The sequence below is a fragment of the Panicum hallii genome, chromosome 4 (assembly GCF_002211085.1).
Source record: "Panicum hallii strain FIL2 chromosome 4, PHallii_v3.1, whole genome shotgun sequence".
NCBI lineage: Eukaryota > Viridiplantae > Streptophyta > Magnoliopsida > Poales > Poaceae > Panicum > Panicum hallii.
In genome coordinates, this window is record NC_038045.1 from 2,831,640 (window position 1) to 2,857,411 (window position 25,772).

At 38.9% G+C, this 25,772-nt stretch overlaps 1 protein-coding gene across 1 annotated transcript; it reads left to right on the forward strand.

Moving 5' to 3' along the window:
- The first annotated feature begins 189 nt into the window (after positions 1 to 189).
- Positions 190 to 24,200, forward strand: LOC112890065 (BEACH domain-containing protein B-like). The gene is given in 41 exon segments (XM_025956908.1): positions 190 to 418; positions 1,541 to 1,604; positions 2,243 to 2,447; positions 3,658 to 3,834; positions 4,418 to 4,738; positions 5,099 to 5,318; positions 6,040 to 6,093; positions 6,337 to 6,741; positions 7,079 to 7,175; positions 7,512 to 7,958; positions 8,065 to 8,223; positions 8,331 to 8,480; positions 8,552 to 8,707; positions 8,837 to 8,878; positions 8,968 to 9,312; positions 10,060 to 10,233; positions 11,553 to 11,713; positions 12,530 to 12,818; positions 12,973 to 13,048; positions 13,051 to 13,389; positions 13,477 to 13,813; positions 14,021 to 14,209; positions 14,755 to 15,016; positions 15,121 to 15,324; positions 15,391 to 15,612; positions 15,715 to 15,891; positions 15,975 to 16,087; positions 16,875 to 17,333; positions 17,404 to 17,614; positions 17,777 to 17,998; positions 18,087 to 18,545; positions 18,628 to 18,918; positions 18,987 to 19,439; positions 19,514 to 19,560; positions 19,662 to 19,755; positions 19,949 to 20,155; positions 20,985 to 21,110; positions 21,187 to 21,558; positions 21,648 to 21,879; positions 22,396 to 23,155; positions 23,730 to 24,200. Coding segments are annotated over 40 exon segments (9,390 nt in total). The 5' UTR covers positions 190 to 284; the 3' UTR covers positions 23,094 to 23,155; positions 23,730 to 24,200.
- The last annotated feature ends 1,572 nt before the right edge of the window (positions 24,201 to 25,772 follow it).

Here is a 25,772-nt window from a genome sequence, read left to right on the forward strand (position 1 = left end):
AAAGCGCCCCCTAAACCTCTTCCTCTCCCCCTCACAAATCGCCCGCTCCTCCCCACATTTCGCGCTCCTCTAAACATAGGCGAGCTCGACGCGCGCGTGCGCGCGATCGCACACAGAATTCCCTATTCCTCGCGAATCTCCCCTGCGCGAGCGCGACCGCGTTCCTCCGACCTCCCTCAAATCCGAGCCCGCATCTCGGGTCCGATCCGGATCGCCTAGGTTTTTCGCTTCCGCGATCGGCGAGGCGGGGGTGACGATGCCCTGCTAGGCCTGGGTCGGAGGCGATGAACATCGTGTGGGGCGTTGCCGATCTCCTCCGCAAGGCGCCCCCTCCCCCCGCGCCGGGTGGTGACGCCGGCTCGGCGCCCGCGCCCGCCGGCGGCCTCGACGACGCGCCCACACCCCGCGTTGTCTTCAGGTATGCGTGCCTGAACGATCGCAGACACTCATACACCCAAATGAGATGCAGCTTGTCTGTGTGGCGCGAGGGTCGTGTGGCCCGCTAGCGCCCGTGCCGTAATCCCCAATGCTCGTCGCGCGCCCGTGCTTTCGGATTCCGGACACTGCAAGCTGCAGCTGTATGTTGGAGAATGCTGGGTTGTGTTCTATGAAACTCACCACTAGGCACTAGTGGTTCGAATAGAGCAGTAGTGGGCCACCGGGGTCTAGTGGTTCGAATAGAGCAGAAATGGGCCACCGGGGCTTTGCTTGACTGTCCAATGAGTTATTCCGGGTTGTTTAACATGTTTTTGCGTGGCCCATACCTGGAAATCAGTCCACTGCTCCCATTCGTAAAGAATGGTTATACAAACTATTTATATTGACGGTTGCAACCGTGGCTGTCTTGGAGAAGTATGTTGTTCTTTTTAGTAAATAGCAGAAGGAAAGAAACAAAACTGTGAGTTCATGTACAGTTGAGATTGAGAAAATGCGAAAAGTACATCACCACCTCAGTTAACCGTGATGCCTAACCAGAGACCTATTGATTATTTTTAGTTTGCGGTAGCAAGGTCATTTTGTGGTATGGACTCCTAAAGCTTGTTGGCTTCTGCGGCAACCCAAGTGCACTTTTCATCCTTGATGGTAGCAAAATCCTGTTTGTTGTGAGCAAATACTGATGTGAAGTCATGATTCGATACCAAGCTTAGCTTCAAGGTAAGCTGCTAAGCTGGCCCATGAGTATTTCCTACCGTAACACAAAAAACTGTATGGTTGTGGTGGACTGCTTGGTTTCAACTCTTCCTCTTATCTGATGAGTAAGATGGGTATATGGAATGACATCACGTCAAGGTTCACATTAATCCTTGCCAATAAGCAAATTATTCTGGTTAGCTAGGCACAAGTGTAGCATCTTGGATTTAATATTATTGGTGATTGATTAAATGGATTGAAGATATTCCTTTTTGTTCTACACTTTTGCTTCTGAGATTATTTTAATTTCTGTAAGAAATCTACCATTGGATCTTTTGACCCTTTTTTTCCTTGGTGCTTGGTTTGATTACGTGAACGTTTCTCCTCAGTATTTGTTATCTGGTTTCAGTGATAGTCCAGAGGAGGGAATCCTAAGTGTACTCTGGAAGAAGTATGAGAATGCATTTGATAAGGTACAGTTAAGATCCTAAACTACACATTTCCAGCCTAAAAATCTACTAGATGTTTCCATTCTTTGATGTATTTAAGAGGAATAGCTATATATTCTACTGTTCTGTGTGATCTTATCCATGATATGACTTAGTATTGTGTCATCCAAGCATAATTTAGGAGATGCCAGGCACGTAAATTGTATGAACAGACAAACTATCTTTAAAAGTCATAAAGTTTGATGATTAAAATGGTCTGCATTAACGTTTCATAAACATTTTTTGCACCGTGATTAGAGTTTGACTGTCCTCAATAAAGTGAGATCTTTACGAAGCAATATATGTTTCTCCCAAATTTCAAGTTTGGTTCAACTATGAACTAAAACAAGCCTTATTATTATGAGGACATCATGCACCTTTCTTGATTCCTTATACTATTTTCTTCGTCAAAACATGTAAAAGTCGACGCCTTAAATGCAATAACCAAGCATCTGCTTAATAGTAAATAAAATTGTATTGTGTTTTGTGGTAACCTAACCTGTTGTTTATATAACTATTCTGCTGGCAACTTGTTCAGAATTTTATGCAACAACTTTCTATAGTTATGCTGTATTACATCTTTTTTCATGGCATATGTTGTATTACATCTTGTGTTCTTACAGGTTGAAAAGGAGAAATCCCTTCAAATTTTTATCTTACAATTTGTAGAGACATTCAGAGATTGGGGACCATGCCCGATCGAGCAATTGGTTGGTCAAAAATTAGGATCTGACGCAACAATTGCCGGATGCTCTTGTGGGCATCCTTCTGATGTCATTCTTATTCTGATTCAGGAGATTTCTCTAATTACGTCAACTATTGTTGAAAGTAAGTGGTTTTATTCTATGACTATATATCGTGTGATATGCCTTCAATCTTCTTTGTGATTTTAATTCATAATTTTGATATTTGTGAATTCTACTTTGCATGTGGTAAGTTTCCTGCCTTCTATTCTATGTTCATGAAACAACTCCAATAATAATTTCTTAAGCATGGGTAGAATGAATGTTCTTCTTGGACAAATTTGGCTTCTTAAAATCAATTTTTTGTCAAATGCGCTGTGGGATTCCCTGAAAACATATTTTTGGAGGTGAACTCTGCAAAGTCATGCCAATTTTCTAGTGGACATTGTAGATGCTGTAAGTTTGGAGTAATATATACTGCTCATAGAGTTGTGAGAAGCCTAGTGAAAAATGGCTAAATTATCCCTTATGCTTGAACTGTTGCCATCAACTTAAGGCTACAAACACCTGAGTTGGATACATTACTTTAATGCTCATCCAACTGGAGGTTGGGCAGTATTGCTGTGTCCGAGAGGGAAACCTTGTTTTCAGGGTGCCCACCCCACAGAAAACACCACAAAAGTTGAATGCCCTTAGCCCATGCCCACCCCACAGCAAACACCATAAAAGTTGAATGCCCTTAACCTGGATTTTCCTGCTTTTCTGCCTAGCAGGCCTTAATAGACATAATCGGAAAGCTGAGAAACAAAGCAAAGTGGTTCAGTGGCATAGCAATGAGTAGATCTTTGCTTGATGGAAGAAGTAGAGTCAAGTTTACTTATTTTTCTTCATATGCATTTAAAGCTTAAAGTAGTTGAAAAAGGAGGAGGTAGTCCAAGGATACTGCTGGAAATGTTATACTTTTGCTCTATTTGTTTTGCTCTTTTGGTTTATCTTGTTGAGTCTGTCTATGCACTTGGAGGCCATTTTTCAGCTGTGCGGTAGTGTGTTGGTGTTGCATTGTGGAATTTAGTTCATTAATAACCTTTACTGATTCCAAAATACATTATGCTTTTATGTCTCTGAAAAGATGCTTTTCATGTAGTTAATATTGTCCTCGAAAGCCAGTTGAGAATTAATCAATGTGACTTCATACAAAAAGACATTAAGATTATTTTCTGAATGAACAAATTCTGACGATTGCTCACTTGTGAGTGAGAAATAGACTATTGCTGGTTTTGTCATTACATGGATTTTGCTTTTGGAAGCTGTTCTTATAATTTAAATCATATTTGTTCTTGTTATTGCATTATTAGGTGGCAACAGTCTGGAATCTCCTGCAAACCATCATTCAGGGCAACCAACAAACCTGGGATTAAGCACACAAATACTACAAGTTCTGGAGTGCTTGGCAATTCTGACTCGCTCCTTGCATAACTGTAGAGTATTTAGCTACTATGGTGGTGTGCAGAAGATTACTTCTCTACTAAAAGGTAGGAGTTATGTCAGGTATTGACTTTTGTGTGACGCTACAGTGCTGTAGCAGAGCTACAACTACAAGCATTTGCTAGTTGCTACTAGTCTTTGGTTGTTAATTGCTCATGTTGGTGTTTTGTGTGATGATCCCATGCCTCCTCTGCAACAAAACTGGTTCTATACAAATTCCCAATGATCCATGGATGCATGAGCTGACCAATCACATTGATTAGATGCATCATATATTTGCTACCTTGCTTTGAGCAGCTGATTAACCCTAAATCCTGTCAAGCACACTCTTAGAACTTCAAGTTGCTGATTTCTTCACCAATGTGTACACTTGAGAGCAACTTTTCCACCACCTCTTCAGAAGCCCCCAGGCCCCAACTCCATGTTTCAGATCCACCATGACTTTGGTTTTCTTTTGTTTTATTTTCATTGGGATTTAAACTGCAAGGCTCACGACCTCATTGCATATATACCGAACTGTTCAGTAAAGTGTACATCATTATACACAGCTTCTTATCACTCTTAACTAACATCCACGAGTCTTTTTCTGATGGAGTATATCTCATTAATTTCCTTGTTTGGCACATTCAGCTGCAGTTGCTCAGCTCAGAAACTTGAACAGTTTGCTGGCTGCAGATGACCAATCTTCAGATGAAGCAATGGGAAATACTAGGCTGATGCTAAGTATACTTGTATGCATAATCACAATAATTTCAAACTTCATGAAGTTGGAAACAACAACCGCAAGGATACCCCATATTGTCGAGACCACTAAGCATACCCCATCAAAAAGCCACTTGGCTGCAGTTACTTCTAGTTCTCCAGATAACACCATTTCCGATACAGTTCGACATTGGCAGCAGAAGGCAATTGTTCTTGTGATGGAAGCCAGTGGTGTCAATTGGTTAGTAGGTAAAGATATCTTTTAGTTTTCTTTTGGACTTATATACTATGGTTCTGAGTATTTGTGTTAAATCATCATTGGAACACTCATCTGTTGGGTACATTGTGTTGACGCTACAGTCGTATAGTACTAACTGGATTGTTGTATAGGCGTGTTTACTGAAAAAGATTCACTATGTGTGTGGTAAAATCAAGACCATTTATCTGTTCCTTTTTGTTTAATTTCTATCCTAAATATTATGAAAAGTACTGAACAAGAGGTTGTGTAATTAATGATGCCACCATACCGCCAATTCCTTTTTATGAGAAAATCATGTGTGCTAATTTATACCTTCTAATTATTTAATAAATATCTAAATGGTTCTGCAGAACTCTTACGTGTCATTCAAAGGCTGAATTTGAAAGAGCAGTGGAATGATCTCTCACTTCATTTTATCACTTTGTGCACTCTGCAATCAACTGTTTCTGGCACTCGTGCTCAGAATCATCTCAGAAGCATTGGTGGTCTGGAAATTCTATTGGATGGACTAGGACTTCCTTCTAGTAAATTTTCAGTTTTGAAGCATTCATCTATCTCAAGAAATGAAAGGTGAATATTTTAGCGTCATTGATTGCTTTTATTATTACTCTTGTGCTTTCTTTCCCCTCTTCTTTCTTCTTATGCATAGAATTGCAAATGTGCTGGATAAGCTGAAAGTTAATTATTGACTCATAATATTCTATATTGAGCAGAAACCATTTTTTGTAATATATAATTTGAAGTGAAAAGTCTAATAGTATTAAATTTGAATTTTATACCCAAATGTCAAAAGTCTGATAATATTAACTTGGAATTTGGTACCCAAATTTGATGTGTGCATCATAACTTCATTTGAATTTTGAATGCAACATTCCTATTTTCGAATTAAAATTTGAAAACACTAGATTTATCTTTGATTTGCACAATTGCTATCTAGTATGGTGCCAAATGTCTGAAAATCTAGACAATACTCTTTTAATTCTGCTCATATAGTTTTCTCTCTTTCTCTCTTTTGATACTGTTTTACTGTTTATGTTGGTATTTATTTAGTTGCTGAGGAGTCTATCCCTCCAATTTGTTTTTCTCGACTTTAGACATCGTTGCAAGCTAACTGTATTGCAAAATGTTAATTTTGTAATGGACATTTTACCTCTATCTAATAAAAAAGGCCACAGTGATGTATGAAAATCGTAATCTTTATGGAGTTATTTTTCAACTTATTTAATGTGACAGGTTTTACCTATTTTTTGTATTGCCAATTTTATGTTCTGAAATTGCTGTGCTCTTATAGGGGTGAAATACTTCTGCTCCAGATACAGTATTTGCAAATTCTAAGTGAGGCAGTGTATCCTTTGTCTTAAACTACTTTTAACTGGCACTTAGCATCGGCTTTGCAACTTCCAGAATATCAATACACTCTGCTAATATGTAGTTTAGGTAAAAGTCTTCTTCATATCATAGGAGGCATAATAATGTAAGCTAATTAACAATGGCTTAGAACGATTTGAAAATTTTAGCAATGCATTGTATTTATTTATCTTATAAGGATATTTAATTTCCCCTTATTGGGTCCTTGACATCTATTTAGATTTGCCAACGTCAACAATTTGCATTTTTTATGTGAAAATGGACGGGTACACAAATTTGCAAACTGCATTTGTTGGCCTGCATTTATGATTAAGAAGTTCCATCAGCAAAAGGATAACACCATGGCTTCACACGCACTAGATTCTGTCTCTGGTCCAATTTGTTTTCTTGATATAACTGAATGGAATGACTACTCTGTCAAGTTGAGCAACGCCCTTTGTTCTTTTATTCTTCCTTCAAAGGATATTGATTACTGGTCCGATGAAATAGCTGTCAGCCAAATTGCACTATCTATCCCATCGGCATACCTGGAGCAATCTGTGAGATGGATCATTAGGATTCTTATGACTGTCTTTCTATGTATCAGAGCTTGTACCAGTGAATCTGCACTACCGAACCACATAAAGTGAGTTTTTAGTGTACTCATGCATGTCCCTTTTAACCAGAATGGTTAACTATCGTGTGTCATTGCTTTGTTCAGTGGTATTTAGATGCTTTGTTTCACGTTCACACACAGAAGATATGCCTTTTTGAATTTAACACATTTTCCCATCATAACTCCTTGTTGAAATATCAAACGCAATAGTCAGTCTTTCAATCAATGGCAACTCGAACATGTTAATTAGTTATTTTTATTAGGTGACTATTACTCTTTTGAACTGCAACTGCTTTCTGATTAGTAAGTTACCATATAGCAGCTACTAGTGTACAAAGTATGATCATTTCCTGAGTTCATTCTGCAGGATTTTTGCAAAGACCGTTCAACATTACATCATTCGCATGTTCAAAAGGGTTCTTATTTCAACACCAGCTCTACTCCCAGCTTTTCGAGAGGAAGGGGTATGGGACCTGATTTTCTCAGGGAATTTCTTTTACTTTGGTTCATCTGTAGAAGGCACCCATTTTCATATTGTTACGGATATTCAAAATGGTGATATTAACAGTACTCAAATATCTATCGAATCTGAAAGTTTGTACTGTACTGATGTTAACATTCTTCAAGTGGAAGCTATTTCCTTCTTGGAGTTTGCTGCAACACTCAATGAAAACACATATAATACGGTAAAATCTTTTGTCTTGCATAATATAATATTGTAGGCTAATTGTCCAATCACCAGTTTTTTTGTTCTAAATCTCTTTATGAAACTCTTCTACTTTATTTTTTTTTCATTGTAGCCAGAATGCTCGGCACTGCTGGATGCACTTGAACATTGCATTTCTGATCCTTTGACTGTCAGCACTCTTCTAAAAAGCTTCCGTGTAATTCTACAACTCGCCACAGAGCAAACTTTAGCTTCATTTGAATCATTGGATGTGATTACAAGAGTCCTTAAGGCTGCTTGCCATCAGGCACAAGAACTACGGAACTTTAGCAATTTTCTTTGTTCTAATGTCATGATCACTGAAGATGTTTCCCAGTGTAAAAGTATTGAAGACAGAACTGAGAACGCTCTTATGTGTACAGAGTTAGCTTTGAGCCTCTTTACGGAATATGTCACTATATCGGTAGATGGAAGAATTCTTGTTTTACACAATGCTGACTGTATTGAGTGTTTATTTGACTTGTTCCAAGAACAGAACCTTCGAAAGCATGTGCTGGAACAGGTTCTTGCCTTATTTAGGGTAAGGTTATGTTTACCTTCTATTCTAAAAAAGATTTTGTTTACCTAAATTCTCCCTTAGTTTTCTTATTAATGTTGGGAGCTAAAACATGGTTCCCTGTAACCAGTTGCCTTCATCGTCAGCACAAGATCATACAGCAAAGTTGCAGTTATGCTCCAAATATTTAGAGAACTTTGCACGAGCAAATGAAAAAGAAAAGGTCGACTCAGAGTTGTTGATTGATCTTCTGGTCAGCATGAGAGAGATCATAATGATGGATCACATGGTAGGTTTTCATATATGGCCTTGTATGTAATAATTTCATAGTTTTTGCCTCCTACTAGTAATACATAATGTGTTGACAAATGTACTTCTATACTTCGTTTTGCTTAGTACTATCAAAATCTGTTTCGCAATGGAGGGTGCTTTCTGCATATTGTCTCTTTGTTGAATGGAAATATCAATGAGGTGACTGATGAGCAGCTTATCCTTAATGTCCTTGAGACATTAACTTTACTACTTAAAGGAAATGATGCATCCAAGGTAATCATATTGGCACATCTGGCTCATGCCATAACTCTATCTGCATGTTGACATCTTGGTTTGTTTTGTAGGGTGCCTTTAGATTGCTAGTTGGTGCAGGTTATCAAACATTACAGAGTTTGGTACTCGATTTCTACAAATGGTCACCAAGTGAGAGACTCTTTGATGCATTGCTTAGCATGCTGGTTGATTGCAAGTTCGAGTTAAATGAGAAAACGACTATAAAGGTAAGTAGTTATTAAATCTTTGGAAAACTTAATGCATCTTTACTGATTCTGGGTTTATTTAATTATGGCATGCTTCGTTCTTTAATTCTTTCTTAACTAATGTAATGTTTCGCCAATTTATTTCCCCAGAATGAAGACGCTGTTGTATTACTTCTGAATATTTTACAGAAGGTCTCTTTCACACACAGATGACAGTACGATCTCTGATAATTTCCATTTATATGCTTTTTTTTGTGACATCAACCAATTTCTAATTGCAGAGCAGCGCATCGCTTCAGCACTATGGGCTTGTGATCTTGCAGCAGTTGCTCAAGCAATCCATTACAAATAGAACCTCTTGTTTCAGAGCCGGATTGCTAAGTTTTCTTCTTGATTGGTTTTCAATAGAGGAAAAGGATGATACAGTTATTGAAATTGCAGAGATAATACAGATACTTGGTGCACACAGTATATGTGGCAAGGACATTCGGAAAATCTTTGCCCTCTTGCGCTGTGAGAAGATTGGTGCCAAACAGGAGCACACTTCTTTGCTTCTGACAAGTCTGAGTCACATGCTCAAGGAAAAGGGTCCAGAAGCTTTCTTTGAGTTCAGTGGCCATGATTCTGTGCGTCTTGCCCTATTTATTAAGCAATTTAAATTTCATCTATTGTGATTCATAGTTTAAGTAGCAATATATTGGTACCTTAGAATATTATGGTGTCTTCATACACAAAATTGGAGCAATTCAAGATAGGACACTCAGTTCAACGGTAGTTCAGGATTTGTGACTTGGTTTCACTGACATGTTGCCCCTGAACCCCATGTCGTTGACCTATCCAGTTACAAATCCTGAACCGTCACTGAATTGAGTGTTAAATACTGAATTGTTCTGTCAAAATTGGGAAGTTATTCAATGCTAATGGTTTTTTTTATAATTAAAGCTGTTACGGTGTTGTTGGATATGCCCCAAACTGTAGGACTATGTCTATATCCTCTTCTTAGACATTATTGCCTTTTTCCTTTTATTCCATATTTTCTTTTGTTATTTTTTGCAAGTTCAGTAGGTATATTTGTATAGATTCCTTCTGTTGGAGGACCCTTAATGTTTTATTTTTCATTCGATTTCAATATGAACCTTTATAATTGATGGGGTGTTGGTTTTGAACTTGTTCTTTTCTTCTTAAGAAATGATACACAGCTCTCCTTCATATTGGAGAAAGAAAATGAACCTCTGAAGGCTTTTGATACTTATGTTCTGCCAATAAATCGTTTTTTGGGTACTTCATGGGTTCCTTTGATATTTTATACACTTCCGTAATTATATATATGTGATTTGTTGACTGATTGGCAGTATCTCTATTTTCCTTGACAGGGTATAGAAATAAAATCACCCTTCCTATGGCCTTACAATAGAGGTCTATCATTTTCTTGCTGGTTAAGAGTTGAAAACTTCCCAGACAACGGTATGATGGGCCTTTTCTCCTTTTTCACAGAAGATGGAAAGGGGTGCTCAGCTGTGCTTAACAGAAGTGCTTTAGTATATGAGGTAATTGTGATTTTCTACCACACTTTGAATCAAATCAAGTTCTTTAAAAGTTTAGTAATAATTTATTGGATCTGTACGTTTTACTTTTTGCTACAGGGATTTGTGCCACTAATTAACTGGTGTATAGATAGTATTTTAGCTTCTTTGCCTATAAATTATCAGAAATCATCATCTTGACCAGTGTAATCAGACTTGAACCTTGCCCAGCAATTTGACCTAAACACACCAGATCTTAGCTTGTGAGGGGCCATTCCTCACTATTGGATCGTTTCTTTTGGTTAAACTGGTTTGAATCAGATGGGTTTTGACACAAATTGATGCTTAAGCTTGCACAGCCATAGCTGCTTGTATAATTCGCAAAAACATGGGGTGACAGGGAGAATGACATCTGAGCATGGGATCTTAGATATTTGATAGTGATTACAAATCTATAAAACCTTCAAGCATGACTGCACTATTACTTCTCTAGCCATTTTGTTTCATCTTTTCTAGGTGCTCGCAAGAATGTGGGTACCGCACTGAATATTGGTTTCACCGAGTTTCCTGGCCAGCTAGAGTTCTCTCCTTCTTAAGACAAAGCCAGGGGATGTCATCTCCCCATGAACCGTTTTTTTCTACATGTATGTATTTAAAACTCACATTTCAACCCAGGCCGACCATAAAAAAAAGGACGCATGGGTTCAACCACTTTTCCTATTATCCGAGATCTTGGCTGCAACCGTTAACATTGATCTTGGTTACATCAGTTGACCATGTGCTGTCATTTATCAACTTCCAGCTTGCTTTACAAATACATGAAATTTTACATAATAAAGCTCGGTAGAAACATACTAGTTCTTTAGTAGTTTGAATAACCTTATGAAATAAAGTAGTTTGAAGAAATGTCTTTATTTCAGTGGACCATCTTTTGAAGACACAATGCTAATATAGGCCATATGGATCCATTTGTCATGTTACATGATTTTTATGTGAGCATAATAAGCATTTGACTCATGATGCAGTATCTCGATTCCTTTTCAAAGAAATTTCAACTATTTCTTTCTTGTAGTATCATATGATGTTTATATGTTACGACAAATTATTGAAAGATGTTTTAAACAATTCTCTAGCTATATTCTAATTTGTGGATGCACAATACAGCTGGGTTTAGAATCCTTTTTTTTTGTCCCTGATCTGGACTGTCGACTCTCTAGAATATAAAGTACTTCATGTTTGTTTTTCCCATAGGAGCTGTCAATATCTTACTCTGTACAACTTCAATTTGCAACTTTCGCAGGAATAATGATCCATGCTAAACTCTGGTCTTTCCCTGTTGGCAGTCTATCAATCAGAAACATCAGTGTGTTTTGTTACCACTCAAGCTCCCACCAAAGGAATGGAAATTCCTTTCCGTTACTCATACAATTGGGAGGGCTTTCTCCGGAGGAAGCCAGCTGAGGTGTTACGTAGATGGGGAGCTAGTGTCATCCGAGAAGTGCGGGTGAGAAAATTATTCTGCATCTGCAATTTCAAGAACGTTAAAGTTGAATGAAAATTCGTATGTTATCATACATATAGTGTGAATTCGTTCTGGCCTTTGGTCCTATGTAGTTCCGGCAAACCACTTACAGAAAATGGCTCTTTAGCAAATTAATGTATCAAACTTTTATTTATCATTGTGCAGCACAACGCAGCTGCACCAACATTGAAAGACCATAATCCTACTATTTTTCATTAGGAACTTCATTTTTCTCATAATCACATATTAAAATCTTAACATTATTTGATATTTTGCACGTCAACTGAAAATTTCATAAGGTATTGCTGCATTCTTGATACTATATTTACTATCCATTACCAAATGAGTGTATTTAACTTATTTTAAGGCACATGCATATGCTATCGAACTTTTAGAACTTTGAGAGCAATTTGAATTGGCTACATGGAAATAATGTCTGTAGGTCTGTCATCAAAACTGTTCACATGACATTGTTTTCTAATAAATTTACTGATGCATTCCTGTGCGAGTTAAGTGGAAATAAGGGTTATTGTGCATATTGGTGACAGCATCAATACTTATTTAATAACAATATACTTTTAGAACCATTGTTAAAAAAGGAGAAAAGGCACTGATCAACATTGGTAGATCAGATACATCCTGCAGACTAGAAACTAAAGTACCAGGTTCTTATTTTGTTTGGTTTCCTTGCATTTAAGAAAAATTATCCGTGTTTTGTGCATACTTACCCCTTTTTTTAGTTTTTGTTTAACACTATTTGTGGCTTGTGACACTGAAACTTGTCCTTGGTATTTTAAGGTATGCAAAAGTCAATGAAGCAATGACGCACTGCACCATTGGTACAGAATTGGTGCCTGTTGGTGAAGAACCCATCTCAATTGGTTTCGAAAAAACTTTTGCCTTTGCAGGTCAAATGGGCCCAGTCTATGTGTTTTCTGATGCCCTTTCTTCAGAGCAAGTAAAGGGCATATATTTTCTTGGACCTAGTTACATGTACTCTTTCCATGGTGATGATTCACTCTACAGGGGAATTCTTGATGCAAGAGACGGCCTTTCATCAAAGATAATTTTTGGTTTCAATGCACAGGTTCAAATTTTTCTTCACTTGTAGCTTATTTCATAAATTCTAGCACTCATGCAACTTGAGCAAAATTTGAGCCCTCGGGTGTTAAAACACTTATATCAAGAGCCAAACCTCAGATTTACTGATAAAATACGTTTTGTTTTCCCCTTCTCCCTAGGCTAGTGATGGCCGCAGTTTGTTCAGTGTGTCATCAGCACTTGATAATGCAGACAAAAGTACATTTGAAGCAGCAATTATGGGGGAACAAAGTTATGCTCGCGGCACTTGCCTCAGGACATTATTTACTGTGTTGGTGGTGTCTCTGTATTTTTCCCACTCTTCACTCAATTTTTTGATGCTGCAACTGATGTTATGCAATCTTGCCATTCATCTGTCAACAATGACAAATTGGCAGCTGAGGTCATTGAACTAGTCGCAACTGTTCTGGATGGAAATGTATCGAATCAACAACAGATGTATCTTCTTTCTGGGTTACCTATTCTAGGCTTCTTGCTTCAATCAGCTACACCACAGCTCTTAACAACCAAAACTCTTTCCGCACTAAAGTATATGTTCAACATTCTAAGGAAATGCGGTAGTCTCTCTCCCCCCGTCCCTTCCTCTCTCTCTCTCTCTCATGCAATAAGATGTACATTACTAATACTTTTTTCTGCATATTCAGGCATGTCAAAAGTTCTCCTGAAAGATGCTATCTCACATATTTATTTAAATCCACAAATATGGGTGTATGCAAGCTATGAAGTACAAAGGGATCTTTATATGTTTGTGATAAAATATTTTGAAACAGACGGGAGGCTTTTACCACTTCTATGTGGACTTCCTTGGATTATTGATATTGTGTGCCGATATTACTGGGAAAAGGCTGATTCTAGGCATGTTGTTGCTTCCAAGCCTTTGCTGCATCCAGTTACCAAAGAAGTTATCGGAGAGAGACCTAAGATAGTTGAAATTCGCAAGCTTCGTCTTCTCTTTTTAAGTTTAGCAGAAATGAGCTTAAAGTAAGCACTTCCACCTCCTACCAAGTCTTTTCGATTCCATAGATGATATATATCTCAAAGTAGTATCCTTTTGTTTTGATCTCTTCTATAGATGATAGATATCTCAAAGTAGTACTCTTTCTTTCCACAGACAACATTACATTTTCATAGAATTTCGTAGCAATCTGTAAGCATTTTCTATTCGTAATATGACATGTTGGTTCACAGGCTAAGAACTTCTCCAGATGACATAAGAGCGCTTGTAGCGTTTTTCGAGAGGAGTCAAGACATAGCATGTATAAGAGATATACTGGACACTATCATCCATGCTCTTTCACAGGGATCAGTTTTGTCATCCTTTGTGGAGAACGTAAATTGCCTTGGTGGTTGTTGCATTTTCGTTAATCTTCTTAAGAGGTAATATATTCTTAATTCTCTCAACCCAGAGCCAATTTCTATGGCTAATGTAAATTCTGAGCTGCTTGACAAGCCCAGAAGACAATACATTAATTTCAACAAGTTGTTATTCTCTTTGACTCAACTATATAATGAGTGTCCTTGTGTTTTTCTTTATCAAGCAAAGGCAAAGGCAAAATCCTGAAGTTGTAATGACCTTAGATCATTGGTTGAACAAGAGTCAGCAATAGGAGATAGGTCTCCAGAAAGAGGGGAGAAAGAATATTTTAAGGGAGAAGATTTAGTTCGTTATATACTTATCAAACCACTGAATCCTGTTCCCATATTCCTCGTGTGCTTTCTATTGTAAATTCGAGATTCATATCTATGTTCATTGTAAATTGTTGTGCAAGGTCCTTCTGTTTGCCTTCATATTTTATGAATTATGCTTTCAAATGTTGCATGTTGTTATCAGAGTGAAACATGATTTGAGAACAACAATGCACCAGATGTATTAAATGTAGGCAGTTACTTTTTAATTTATCTAACACTAGTTCGTTCTTCAGAGAATTTGAGCCAGTCCGTTTGTTGGGGCTTCAGCTCTTTGGAAAGCTCTTGGCTGGGGTTACTTCTGAGAAGAAAGGAACAAAATTATTTTCCTTACCCTTAGTGCAGTCTAGATGCATCTCTGATAACCTCATGAAAGAAATAACAGCTTCACCTCAATTGTTCTTCTGTACAATATCTGAAAGGCTATTCAAATTTCCTCTATCCGACAATTTATGTGCAGCTCTTTTCAGTTTTCTTTGTGGAACCACTCCACAGCAGGTTATTGTACCAACTTCATGTCATATTGCTGTTTATCTTTAATTTTCTTTCACCAATCTTTTGAGTATAAGTTGTAGATGTGATCTGTTGTTTTCACTGTATAGATCCTCCAGGAAAATTCTCAGCCTGATCCATCAAGGGATAAAAATTGCAACCTTTCGAGCTTGCCACCCTTTTCCCTTCCTCAGATTTTGGTCTGCATCTTTAGATATATGCATTCTTGTCAAGATTCCTCAGCACGCAGAAGAATCTTAAATGATCTTCTTGGTTTGCTGGACTCAAACCCTTCAAACATTGAGGCCTTAATGGTACGCATTATTTTCTTAGATTAACTTGTTACTTATGAGGTGTTGATCCTGAAATGATTTTATCAGGAGCACAGTTGGAACTCTTGGCTTGAAACATCCACAAAGCTTGATGTATTTAAGGACTACAAATCAGTTTTTAAAGGTGAGCTCGATGATGTGGAGACAGATGAACTAAATCTTGTGAGGAACTTGTATTCTGTGGTCCTTTCATACTACCTGCGCTCTGTTAGAGGTGGCTGGCATCAACTCGAGGCTACTGCTAATTTTTTCCTTTTCAAACTTGACCAGGTTGGGTGTTGTCTCATCCTTTCTTTACTTAATTTATATGACCAGCTTGGTGGTGTATGCTATTTTGCATGAATGATGATATTGAGATTCATGGCCATGCAGGGACAGCTATCAAGCCTTGATTTGCTGAGGGACATATTTGATGATATCGCGGGGAGCCTGCTTCAGAAATCTCTGGAAGATAATATTTTCCTTTTTCAGCCTTGCTGTGATAATGTATTGCATTTTTTGGACCTTATACAGGAGTTGCTTGTCAATCAAATGGGAATTAAGCTCTTGGTATGCTTCGAAACATACTTGATTTTAACAGAAAAAGGCATATTAACACATACATGAGCAATATCTGTTCTTTTCTTCTGCAGTTTCCGTCTCCCAGTCTATCAGAGGAATCTTCACATGAAAACATGTGGAAAGAAGATATTAAGTCAACAGTAAATGATATTTTAAATACTGAGAGCAATGGTCAATGTACAAGGTACTAGTCAAATATGCATTCCAACCTATTTCTAAATATGTGTTCAAATATTTTGTAATAGCTACCTTAGAAATGGATTCTAATCTAATGTCGATAGTGCTGGAGCTATTGTCTGCACCTTTTCTGGTCAATACACAACTGCAAAATCAACTATGTTGTCTACTAGTTTGTACAAAACTTTTTACCAGGTAATTGTAGTGGCTCTGGTGTTTTATGGTACAGAGCTTAGGACCACCGCCCTTGTTCATTGGATAGCGGTATATGTAAATGATACATGGGTACCCATTCTGTATGTCATTATGATCACAATCCATGAAAGGTGGTGCAAAAGTCATTGCAGATGAGGCCTTTCAACAACAATCATTGTCTTTAGTCACAGATTACAAGATGAAACCCTATGGCCACAGATTAGTAATTCTGTCCTTGCATTCACTAGCCTCAGTACTATATCATTTGCTCGTTGTTCCCTTGAGACGATGTACAGTTTTTTCTCTAAAGGTATAAGATGTACATTTTAATCAACAGACACAAGTAGAATGTACTGCATAAGCAATAATGTACATGGTATTGTTAGTTAAACACTCAACATCAATGCGGAAAATGAAGCTAACCAAAGAGTTAAGGTTCAGTGAGTGTCATTTTGTTTTCCAGGATCTAGATGACCTAATCTTCTTCATATGAACATACATCTTTTCTGTATCCTTTCCTTTGTTTGAATTGCGTGAAGTTTGCAAACTCAAAGTAGTTGGGCATTGGCATCGCCCCTAATAAATGTGTTAATTCCCAGCTTGCTTTGGACGGCTTGCAAATATTCTTATGGAAATGATGTCAGTGATGATCGGTGGAGCTTCTTTGACAAGGTGTGGAGTATTATATGTAATTTGAATGGAAAAGGACCAAGCAAATTGCTGCAGAAGGATCCAAATGTTGAGGTTGCATCTTTGGGGCAAAGGCCGTGTGAATTGGTGGAGTCTGTAAATGTCCCTGCTGCTGAAAAGGCTGCTGCTGTTGTATCTGGAGGTATCGGTACTGCATTAGGTGTAAAAGTGAATAGATTTGCTGAGAAAACTATAACGTCAAGGGAGGAGATAATTCCAAGAGTTTTCTTCCACCTTGTGATTCTGTACCTCTGCAAAGCTGGATCAGAAAATGCATCCAAGTGTGTCCTGCAGTTCATGTCATTGCTTCCAATTCTTCTTATTTCAGAAGATGATCAAAGCAAAAATAAGCTCCACTTTTTGATCTGGTATGTTTGATACTCTGAGCTGTCCCTCTGAATGTGTATAAAGCATTCCCCTTATTGTTTCTTTGTACAGGTCTTTACTAATCGTAAGATCTCAGTATGGGCAGCTTGATGGTGGAGCACGTTTCCATGTTTTTTCACACTTGATTCTGGAAACTATCATATATGGAAACTCTATGTTGGTTACTAATATCTTAGGCAGAGATGGTTCTATGGAAGTCAAGAACAATAAAGAGACTGGATTCATTCTTAGCTTTATACAGAAGGATCGTGTTCTTGCCGCGGTTTGTTTCTTTGGCATTTTTCTTGCTTTGTCTGGAATTGTTTTGTTGGCATGTACAGAATGAAAATTCATCACTTTGAGAGGACGTGTTTCAAGTTTCATATATTTGATCAGTTCTGCTGAGTGTTCATCCCCCTAACAGATCAGCTTTATTGCTTTTCAGGCTGCTAATGAGGTTAAGCACATGAAGGCTGTTCAGGCTGATCGCTTAAAGCAGCTGCAGGAACTTCAGTTTATGCTTAATGAGAGTTCCGCAAAGGAGACATGGTTAGTGCAGGCTATTGAAGATGAGATACGTTTTACTGTCACTGCTGTCCTTTCAGCAGATGACAGTAGAAAAGCAGCTTCTCAGCTTGCTTTCCGTGAGGAGCAGCAAATGATCGCGGTAACTGAGTATTTCATTGATTCAACCAAGGAAAATACTTATTTAGGAGAAAATTTGTCATGCGATAACTATTTACTTTATGTATCAGGATAAGTGGATACATATTTCCCGTGCTTTGATGGATGAGAGGGGACCATGGTCTGCTAACCCTTTGCCGAATGATGTTGTGACTCACTGGAAACTTGACAAGACAGAGGATAAATGGCGGCGGCGGTTCAAGCTCAAGCGTAATTACAAATTTGATGAACGCCTATGTCAACCTTCACAGTCAAAGAATGAAAGTACATGTCCTTCAGCTGACCAACCATACATTAGTGCCAAAATTCCTGAGAAAATGAAACGATTCCTTCTTAAAGGAGTACGGGGAATCACAGAGGACAGTGGCTATGAACCATTTGAAGACACTAGCGATGCGAATGAATCTACCCAGAGTAATCCTTTAGAGAACCAAAACCTGAATAATGCTGCAGATTCCTCTGATTATCACGCTACTGTACACGACAAGAAAGAGCCATCATCTACTAATGGAGATAATGATTATACAAAGGTAAAGAAAAAAAACTTTCCGTATAAATTTCAGCTGAAGGTACAGAACAATTGCTGATTTTTGTTGATTCTCCATTTTGCAGGTTCTATGTTCAGTTCGTTGTGTTCTTGTAACCCCAAAGCGAAAATTAGCAGGATACTTAGATATCACACGAACTGTTATGCATTTTTCTTTTGAATTTTCGGTTGAAGGAACTGGAGGATCATCTGTATTCAGCAAATTTAAAGACAAAAAAGATTCAGATTGCAAGAACGATCTGGGAGGTTTGGACAGACTTGATGGATGCCGAGATGGTATGATTGAAACCAATGGTGTCTTGATGCAAAACCAATCAAACAAGATTAAACGTCACAGAAGGTGGAACATAGCCAAGGTATCTCTCTCCTCTATTCTTGCCTGTCATTTGCTCACTCCCTTATCTCCTTCCATACATGTTTACAGATAAAAGGAGTTCATTGGACACGCTACCTACTACAATATACTGCGATGGAGATTTTCTTTGATGATTCAAGGGCACCTATATTTTTAAATTTTTCCTCCCAAAAGGATACTAAAAATGCTGGGACTCTGTTGGTTTCTCTCAGGAATGAAGCTTTGTTCCCGAAAGGAAGTACCAAAGGCAAAAATAGTATCATTTCATTTGTCGACAGGCGAGTTGCTCTTGAGATGGCTGAGAATGCTGGAGAAAGATGGAAAAGGAGGGAGATCAGTAACTTTGAGTACCTTGTGATTTTAAACACCCTTGCTGGAAGATCTTACAATGACTTAACTCAGTATCCTATATTTCCATGGGTATTGGCTGATTACACCTCAGAAAAGCTTGATTTCAACAAGTCATCAACTTTTAGGGATCTTTCAAAACCAGTTGGTGCTTTGGATGAAAACCGTTTCAAGGTGTGTTACTGTTGAGTAGTTATTTGTATTTGTAGGCTGTCATCATCCCCTTATCATAACTTCTGATTGGGCAGGTTTTTGAAGATAGATATCTTAGTTTCTGTGATCCTGATATACCAAGGTTGGACCTTGATGAGTTTAATTTCATTCATTTCCTATTGTTCTCCTTGTTGTTTGAGTTTACTATATTTGCACCAACAACCATGACTTTGTTTCCTGCAGTTTTTATTACGGATCTCACTACTCTAGCATGGGAATCGTTCTTCATTACATGCTTAGGCTCGAGCCATTTACAACTCTGCATCTAAGCTTTCAGGTTCTCACTTCGCTCATCATGGAATATTATCACACTTCCTTGAAAACTGAACACGTTTCCTCTTATCGAAACATTATTCATGAATCATGACTTGTTAGTACAGAACTTCTCATGTCATATTTCACCACAGTTCAAAAAAAAAAGTGATTTTGTCACAGTATTTTACCATTATGCCTGTCTGACACTTGTGCAGGGTGGCAAGTTTGACCATGCTGATCGTCTGTTCCAGAGCATTGATAGCGCTTACAGAAATAGCTTATCAAGTACAAGTGATGTCAAAGAGCTTATTCCAGAATTCTTTTACATGCCTGAGTTTCTTGAAAATTCAAATTCATATCATCTTGGTGTTAAGCAGGATGGTGAGCCTATAGGCAATGTTGCTCTCCCTCCATGGGCGAAGGTATTAATTCTTCTTGTGTCATTTATATTTGTCATACTTCTTTTCTTGAGGATGAATTCCTTGTGCACCAGGATAGTTCTGTTGTTATTCTAATGAAAGTTAGTTCAGCTTTGCAAACCAAAGGTGAAAAGTCTCTACTGTTCTCAGATACAGAATTTTAGAGAAAAAAATTTCTCGAACACGCAGGAGATCTGCGTATCAATAAATTAAGAAGGAAGAAGGGGAGAATCCCCGAGTTACAGAATTTGGGGCCTGTAACCCCACCCCGTACAACATACCAGCTATTCTCCTAAAAAGGGAAAGAAAGACCAGACCAACTAGACCAACAACTAATCAACTGGTGGTACTAGAGCGAGGAGGTGGGAAACTCCTCGAGCCCCAGCAAGAGACACACTGCTGCAAGTCCTCATTAATGGCAGCGATAACGCTAGGCAGATTAGGAAGGATCCCATCAAAAACACAACGATTGCAATGCTACCAAATGGACCAGACACCTAGAATGATAATGGAGTTCAGCCCCTTTTGAACCTGTCCATCCACTCTCCCATGTAGAATTTTAGAATTAAGCAGCCTAACATATCTAGCTTTCTAGACATCTCAGGCTTAGTTGAGATAATGTTTTTTTTTTGTATTCTGAATTTGTCCATTTTCAGTTTGCAAAATCAAACCTTGTAAGTTGTAATGTTGCCAAATTTTGCGTATAATTATGTCAGTTCACAACATCAATTTTGAAGGTGATGATGTGTTAGCTTTCACATACACAATACATTTCTTGTACCATCTAATAATATGGTACTTCCCTCTATGATTAATCGATACAAAATTGTAGGGTTCGCCTGACAAATTCATCCACATCAACAGAGAAGCCCTTGAAAGTGAATATGTGAGCTCTAATCTCCATCACTGGATTGACCTCATCTTTGGTTACAAGCAACGTGGACAGCCAGCTGTTGAGGTGCAACTGTGCTGCTATTTCCAGCATTCTTGATACCAGTAGAATGTTACCTAACTAATGCATATATTTTGGATAGGCAGCAAACATATTTTACTATGTGACATATGAAGGTGCAGTTGATCTGGAAAATATGGATGACATGTTGCATAAATCTGCTATTGAGGATCAGATAGCGAATTTTGGACAGACACCAATCCAGATCTTCCGGATGAAACATCCAAGAAGAGGACCTCCCATCCCAATTGCTCATCCACTGTATTTTGCACCACAGTCGATAACAATGACTTCGAGTGTTTCTAGGTCAATCAGCCACATGTGTGCTGTGCTATTTATAGGTTTGTTGGATAATACAGTTGTATTGATGAATGACGGTCTCATATTGTCAGTAAAGCTGTGGTTGACAACACAGCTGCAGTCAATTGGAAATTTCACATATTCTGGACCACAGGTTCTTCCTGACTAAAGGCACTACTGGACATTAAAAACATTGGTATCCCAGTCAATTTTGTTTATTACATTTGCTCTTTATTTTTGTAGGAACATTTATTTGGAATCAGTTCAGATGTTATCTCTCCTCGTAAAATTGGCACTTTCCTTGCTGAAAACGTCGAGTTTGGAAGACATTGCTTAGCAACAATGCAAAATAATGGTGACAATTATTTGATTTTATGCGGAAATTGGGAGAACAGTTTCCAAATAATTTCTCTTAGTGATGGAAGAATTATGCAGAGCATCAGGCAACATAAGGATGTTGTTGGCTGTGTGGCAGGTACAAGAGACATTTAGTGAGTTTATGCTTATCCATTTCTTCCAAAGTTTCCTGAATTAAGCTACTAGATTTTGGCAGTGAGCAAAAACAACTATATTGAAACAAAGAGATTCCAAACAATAACATAAAAAGATCTTTTTCAGGCTTAAACCCCTCAAAAAGGACAGTAGCCAGTCGATGCATCTCTTCTTATTGTGTTTGTGGCATGCATGCATGCTGTAACATTATAGGATCTTTTAATATTGAATATAGTCTGTCGACCACTGCATAGAACAATTTTAGGCTTACTAAGTTGGATAACAACATGGTGCAGCAAGTCCATTTGGATATTTTCAATTCTGTGATGATATCTAATTAGATATTTTCTGGCTATCTTTCCGTCTTCATTACGATTCCTGCATATTGAAATAATATGAACGGTCCTCAATATCCCATATTACTTCATCCTATAAAATTAACTGTCGTATTTCCTTTTTTTGTCAATAACATAAGACAAAGCAATCTTTTACCCTGCAGTTTCATCTGATGGAAACGTGGTTGCAACTGGTGGTTATGACACAACTGTTATGATCTGGCATGCATTTCGAGGAAGACCAATTGATAAGAAATTGAGGACTGCCAATTTTGAACTTTCAGAAAAGGAACATGTTATAGTGGAAAGGCCTGTTCATATCTTTTGTGGTCATGATGACATCATAACATGCTTATTTGTTAGCACGGAACTGGACATTGTAATTAGTGGTTCAAAAGATGGGACTTGTATTTTTCATACACTGCGTGAAGGGAGATACGTTCGGTCCATTCAGCATCCTTCTGGTGTTGGTTTGTCGAAATTGGTTGCATCACAGCATGGGAGAGTGGTATTATATTCTGAGAATGACCTCTCGTTGCACATGTACTCCATCAATGGAAGACATATTGCTTCTTCAGCCACCAGTGGACGTCTCAATTGCATGGAACTTAGTTGTTGTGGTGAGTTCATTGCTTGTGCTGGTGAGAAGGGACAGATAGTGTTACGTTCTATGCATTCTCTGGATATTGTTTGGAGGTATGATGGAGCTGGGAAGACAATTACTTCTTTAGCTGTGACCCCTGAGGAGTGCATCCTAGCAGGAACCAAGGATGGTAGCTTGCTAGTGTTCTCAATAGAAAACCCTCTCCATCGAAGGGGGAGCATGCAACGAAATAGAATAAAGACCTCCACAACTGGTTAAGTTTCATGTACTTCTGGCAGCAAGAAAAATCCACCAGATGAAAAATTATAGCTTCATGTAAGGTGCGCCAAGAGTTGCTTCTCTGTTTTGTTTTGTTTTTTTTTGAACCACAGGGCCCTTTTCATGCTTTTTCTTTGATGCTATATATTCCTTACACCATAATTACGTTCTTTCAACTCACATTGTTTTTATGCCTTGTAGAACTAGTCCTGTGTTCATCTCATATAACTGCAAGATGAACTGCCTCACTGTTTACTGTTTTTAATGTAGGTCAGATCACTTTGTCTGTTTTATCTGGAACAATTAAGTTAAGACTGTAAACTCTTAGAAAAAAACATTGAACAAGAAAAGCAACAAGAATGCAGTTGACTACAGTTAGTGACGCTTTAATATCATATAATGAACTGAATCTATGTTATGTTTGGTAATTCAAAGGTCTTTAACCTATCAGATCCAAAAACTTCATGTCAGGTTTAATTCTAGACTTCTGTAAAACATTGTTTAGTGCTGAACTCCTGAGTAGTAATAAAATTCCGAGTTTCATCTTACAGACTGATCTTTTGGCTTTAGCAAACTACCCTACCTTTTCTTTGGCTGAAAATACTAGGTTCTGAATTTCCTTGAAACCCTGTGCAGGTCATTACCAGCTTATAGAACTGTTCTCGCGACAATGTAGTCTGTACATAATAGTTGTCTTTCAAGATCACTACATAAAGCTGGCATTCAGGAATGAGCATTGTCAAGATATTCAGCTGCTGATGGCCATTGAGCGCTCAATCTGAATGCATCGAACTTATGTGCTGAACACTGATTGGCACTAGATCCATAGTTGACTTCAGGGTACGTCAAGATATTCAGCTGGTGATGGCCCTTAAGCGCTCAATCTGACTGCATCGAACTTACGCGCTGAACACTGGTTGACACTAGTTGACTTTAGGGTAGACGCGTAGCATCTTCACTTCTCCAGCCTACACGATGTTAGCGGGCGGAGCACTCCACTTCAGTTGTTTGTGGAGAGGCTAGACAGACTCCCTGCAAGAGTCCTTGTACGTAGGGTTCTCTGCCACTGTTCTGAAATCTGAATGTGTCTACCTCCGTTGTGCCGAACTTCTGCTACTTCAGGAATCTCCATCACATCATTCTCACGCGCATGGAGAACAGGCCTATTCCTGGTGGCAGATTTCGGCACGAGCTGAGCTCAGCTGGTTTCGAATTTGTTGGTTGTTGATTCTTCCCAGCACACCACACCTGCCATTTCTGTGCCTATTCGGAATGCTTGGAATTGGAACTTGCCTTTCTCGGACGGCCCATCAACCTCGACATGAAAGGAAGAAGGTGGCCGGTTCGTAGGCTGCTAGACTTAGACTTTTTAAGGGTGGGCACCAATCGATCCACTCCACAAAATATCAGTTCAACTCGGCGTCAACTTCCCCCCTCTCGCCAGCAGCTCCATGCAACCCAGCTTCGCCTCGTCGCACGAGCCTGCTGGAGGGGGACCAGCTCAACTCGGTGGCCGATGAAACACCAGGGTCCCTCCACCAGGTTGCCGAGGAACCATCTGCTGACACCCGTGCAGTGGTGGCCCCTCTGCGCCGGGGTTGTGGGCGCCCCTTCGCCCGTGTCCCCCTGGCTCAGACCCGGCTCCCCACGTGCCGACGGTCAGCAGAGTGAGGTGGTCGGTTCATCGTCGGTGCAGGACCTCTCGGATAGGCAAGCGGCTGGGGTAAGCTCAGCAGCCGGCCGCCGCAGAGCCATCTCTGCTCTAAGTTGTGGCGGTGGCTGTGACGGAGCTAGGTTGGTTGGTTGTTTAGTTACTGAGTAGTCGCCTTTGTGTTGTGTTTCTAGACCCAGACTTTCATCTTGTAATCTAACAAAAAGCGGGCCAGCGCACAAAATTGTGACGCGGTGTGTAACTCGAACCCGTTTTTCTTCTATCTCTCCAGCGTTTTCGATAAAAAAACAAAATATCTGTTCAGATTTTGAAGGATTTTTTATTTAGATAAGTCAAATTTTTTTACAAAACATGGTACAGATGCAGATAAAAAATATTAGAAAATAAAGTGTTTCTGGTTACAGATTTACTCCTCGTCAATCGATTGAAATCTTGCGGTGGAAGCGGGAGAGGCGGTGGCGGATTGGGCCAACTGGATTAGTGTCGGACGGCGGCACAAACGGCTAAGGCCGTCGGAGACGGATAGGGGGCGGTGGTGGTGGGGGGGGGGAGGGGGCGGGCGTGGCATCTGACCTCCGCGTCGCGCGCCCCTGCGTGAGGAAGATGATAACGGGGGAGGGAGGAGAAAGAAGAGATAAGGAGAGAGGAGGGATGCATCTGGGCCGTTCGATCTATATCCAACGATTACGAAGGGTGATTGAAAGATAATACAAATCTCAATCGGTTGACAGGGAGGTAAATCTTCTGGTTAAGTATATTTTGAATATCTTCTTAATATGAGTTCACTAAGAAAAATAAGATAATGTTAATATCATTAATATTGGACATCTTGCATTGTTTACCCTTGGACTAGCTAACTATAGTTTATATTTCCTGTATCTTGTTAATATGTGCCATAGAAGCTGTAAATTAAATTGAACTTATAACACGCTGCAAAAAGTGTTCTGCGACAATCAAATGATATCACGTCCGATCTTAACTTCCTTTTCTAGCACGCACATCCTTGC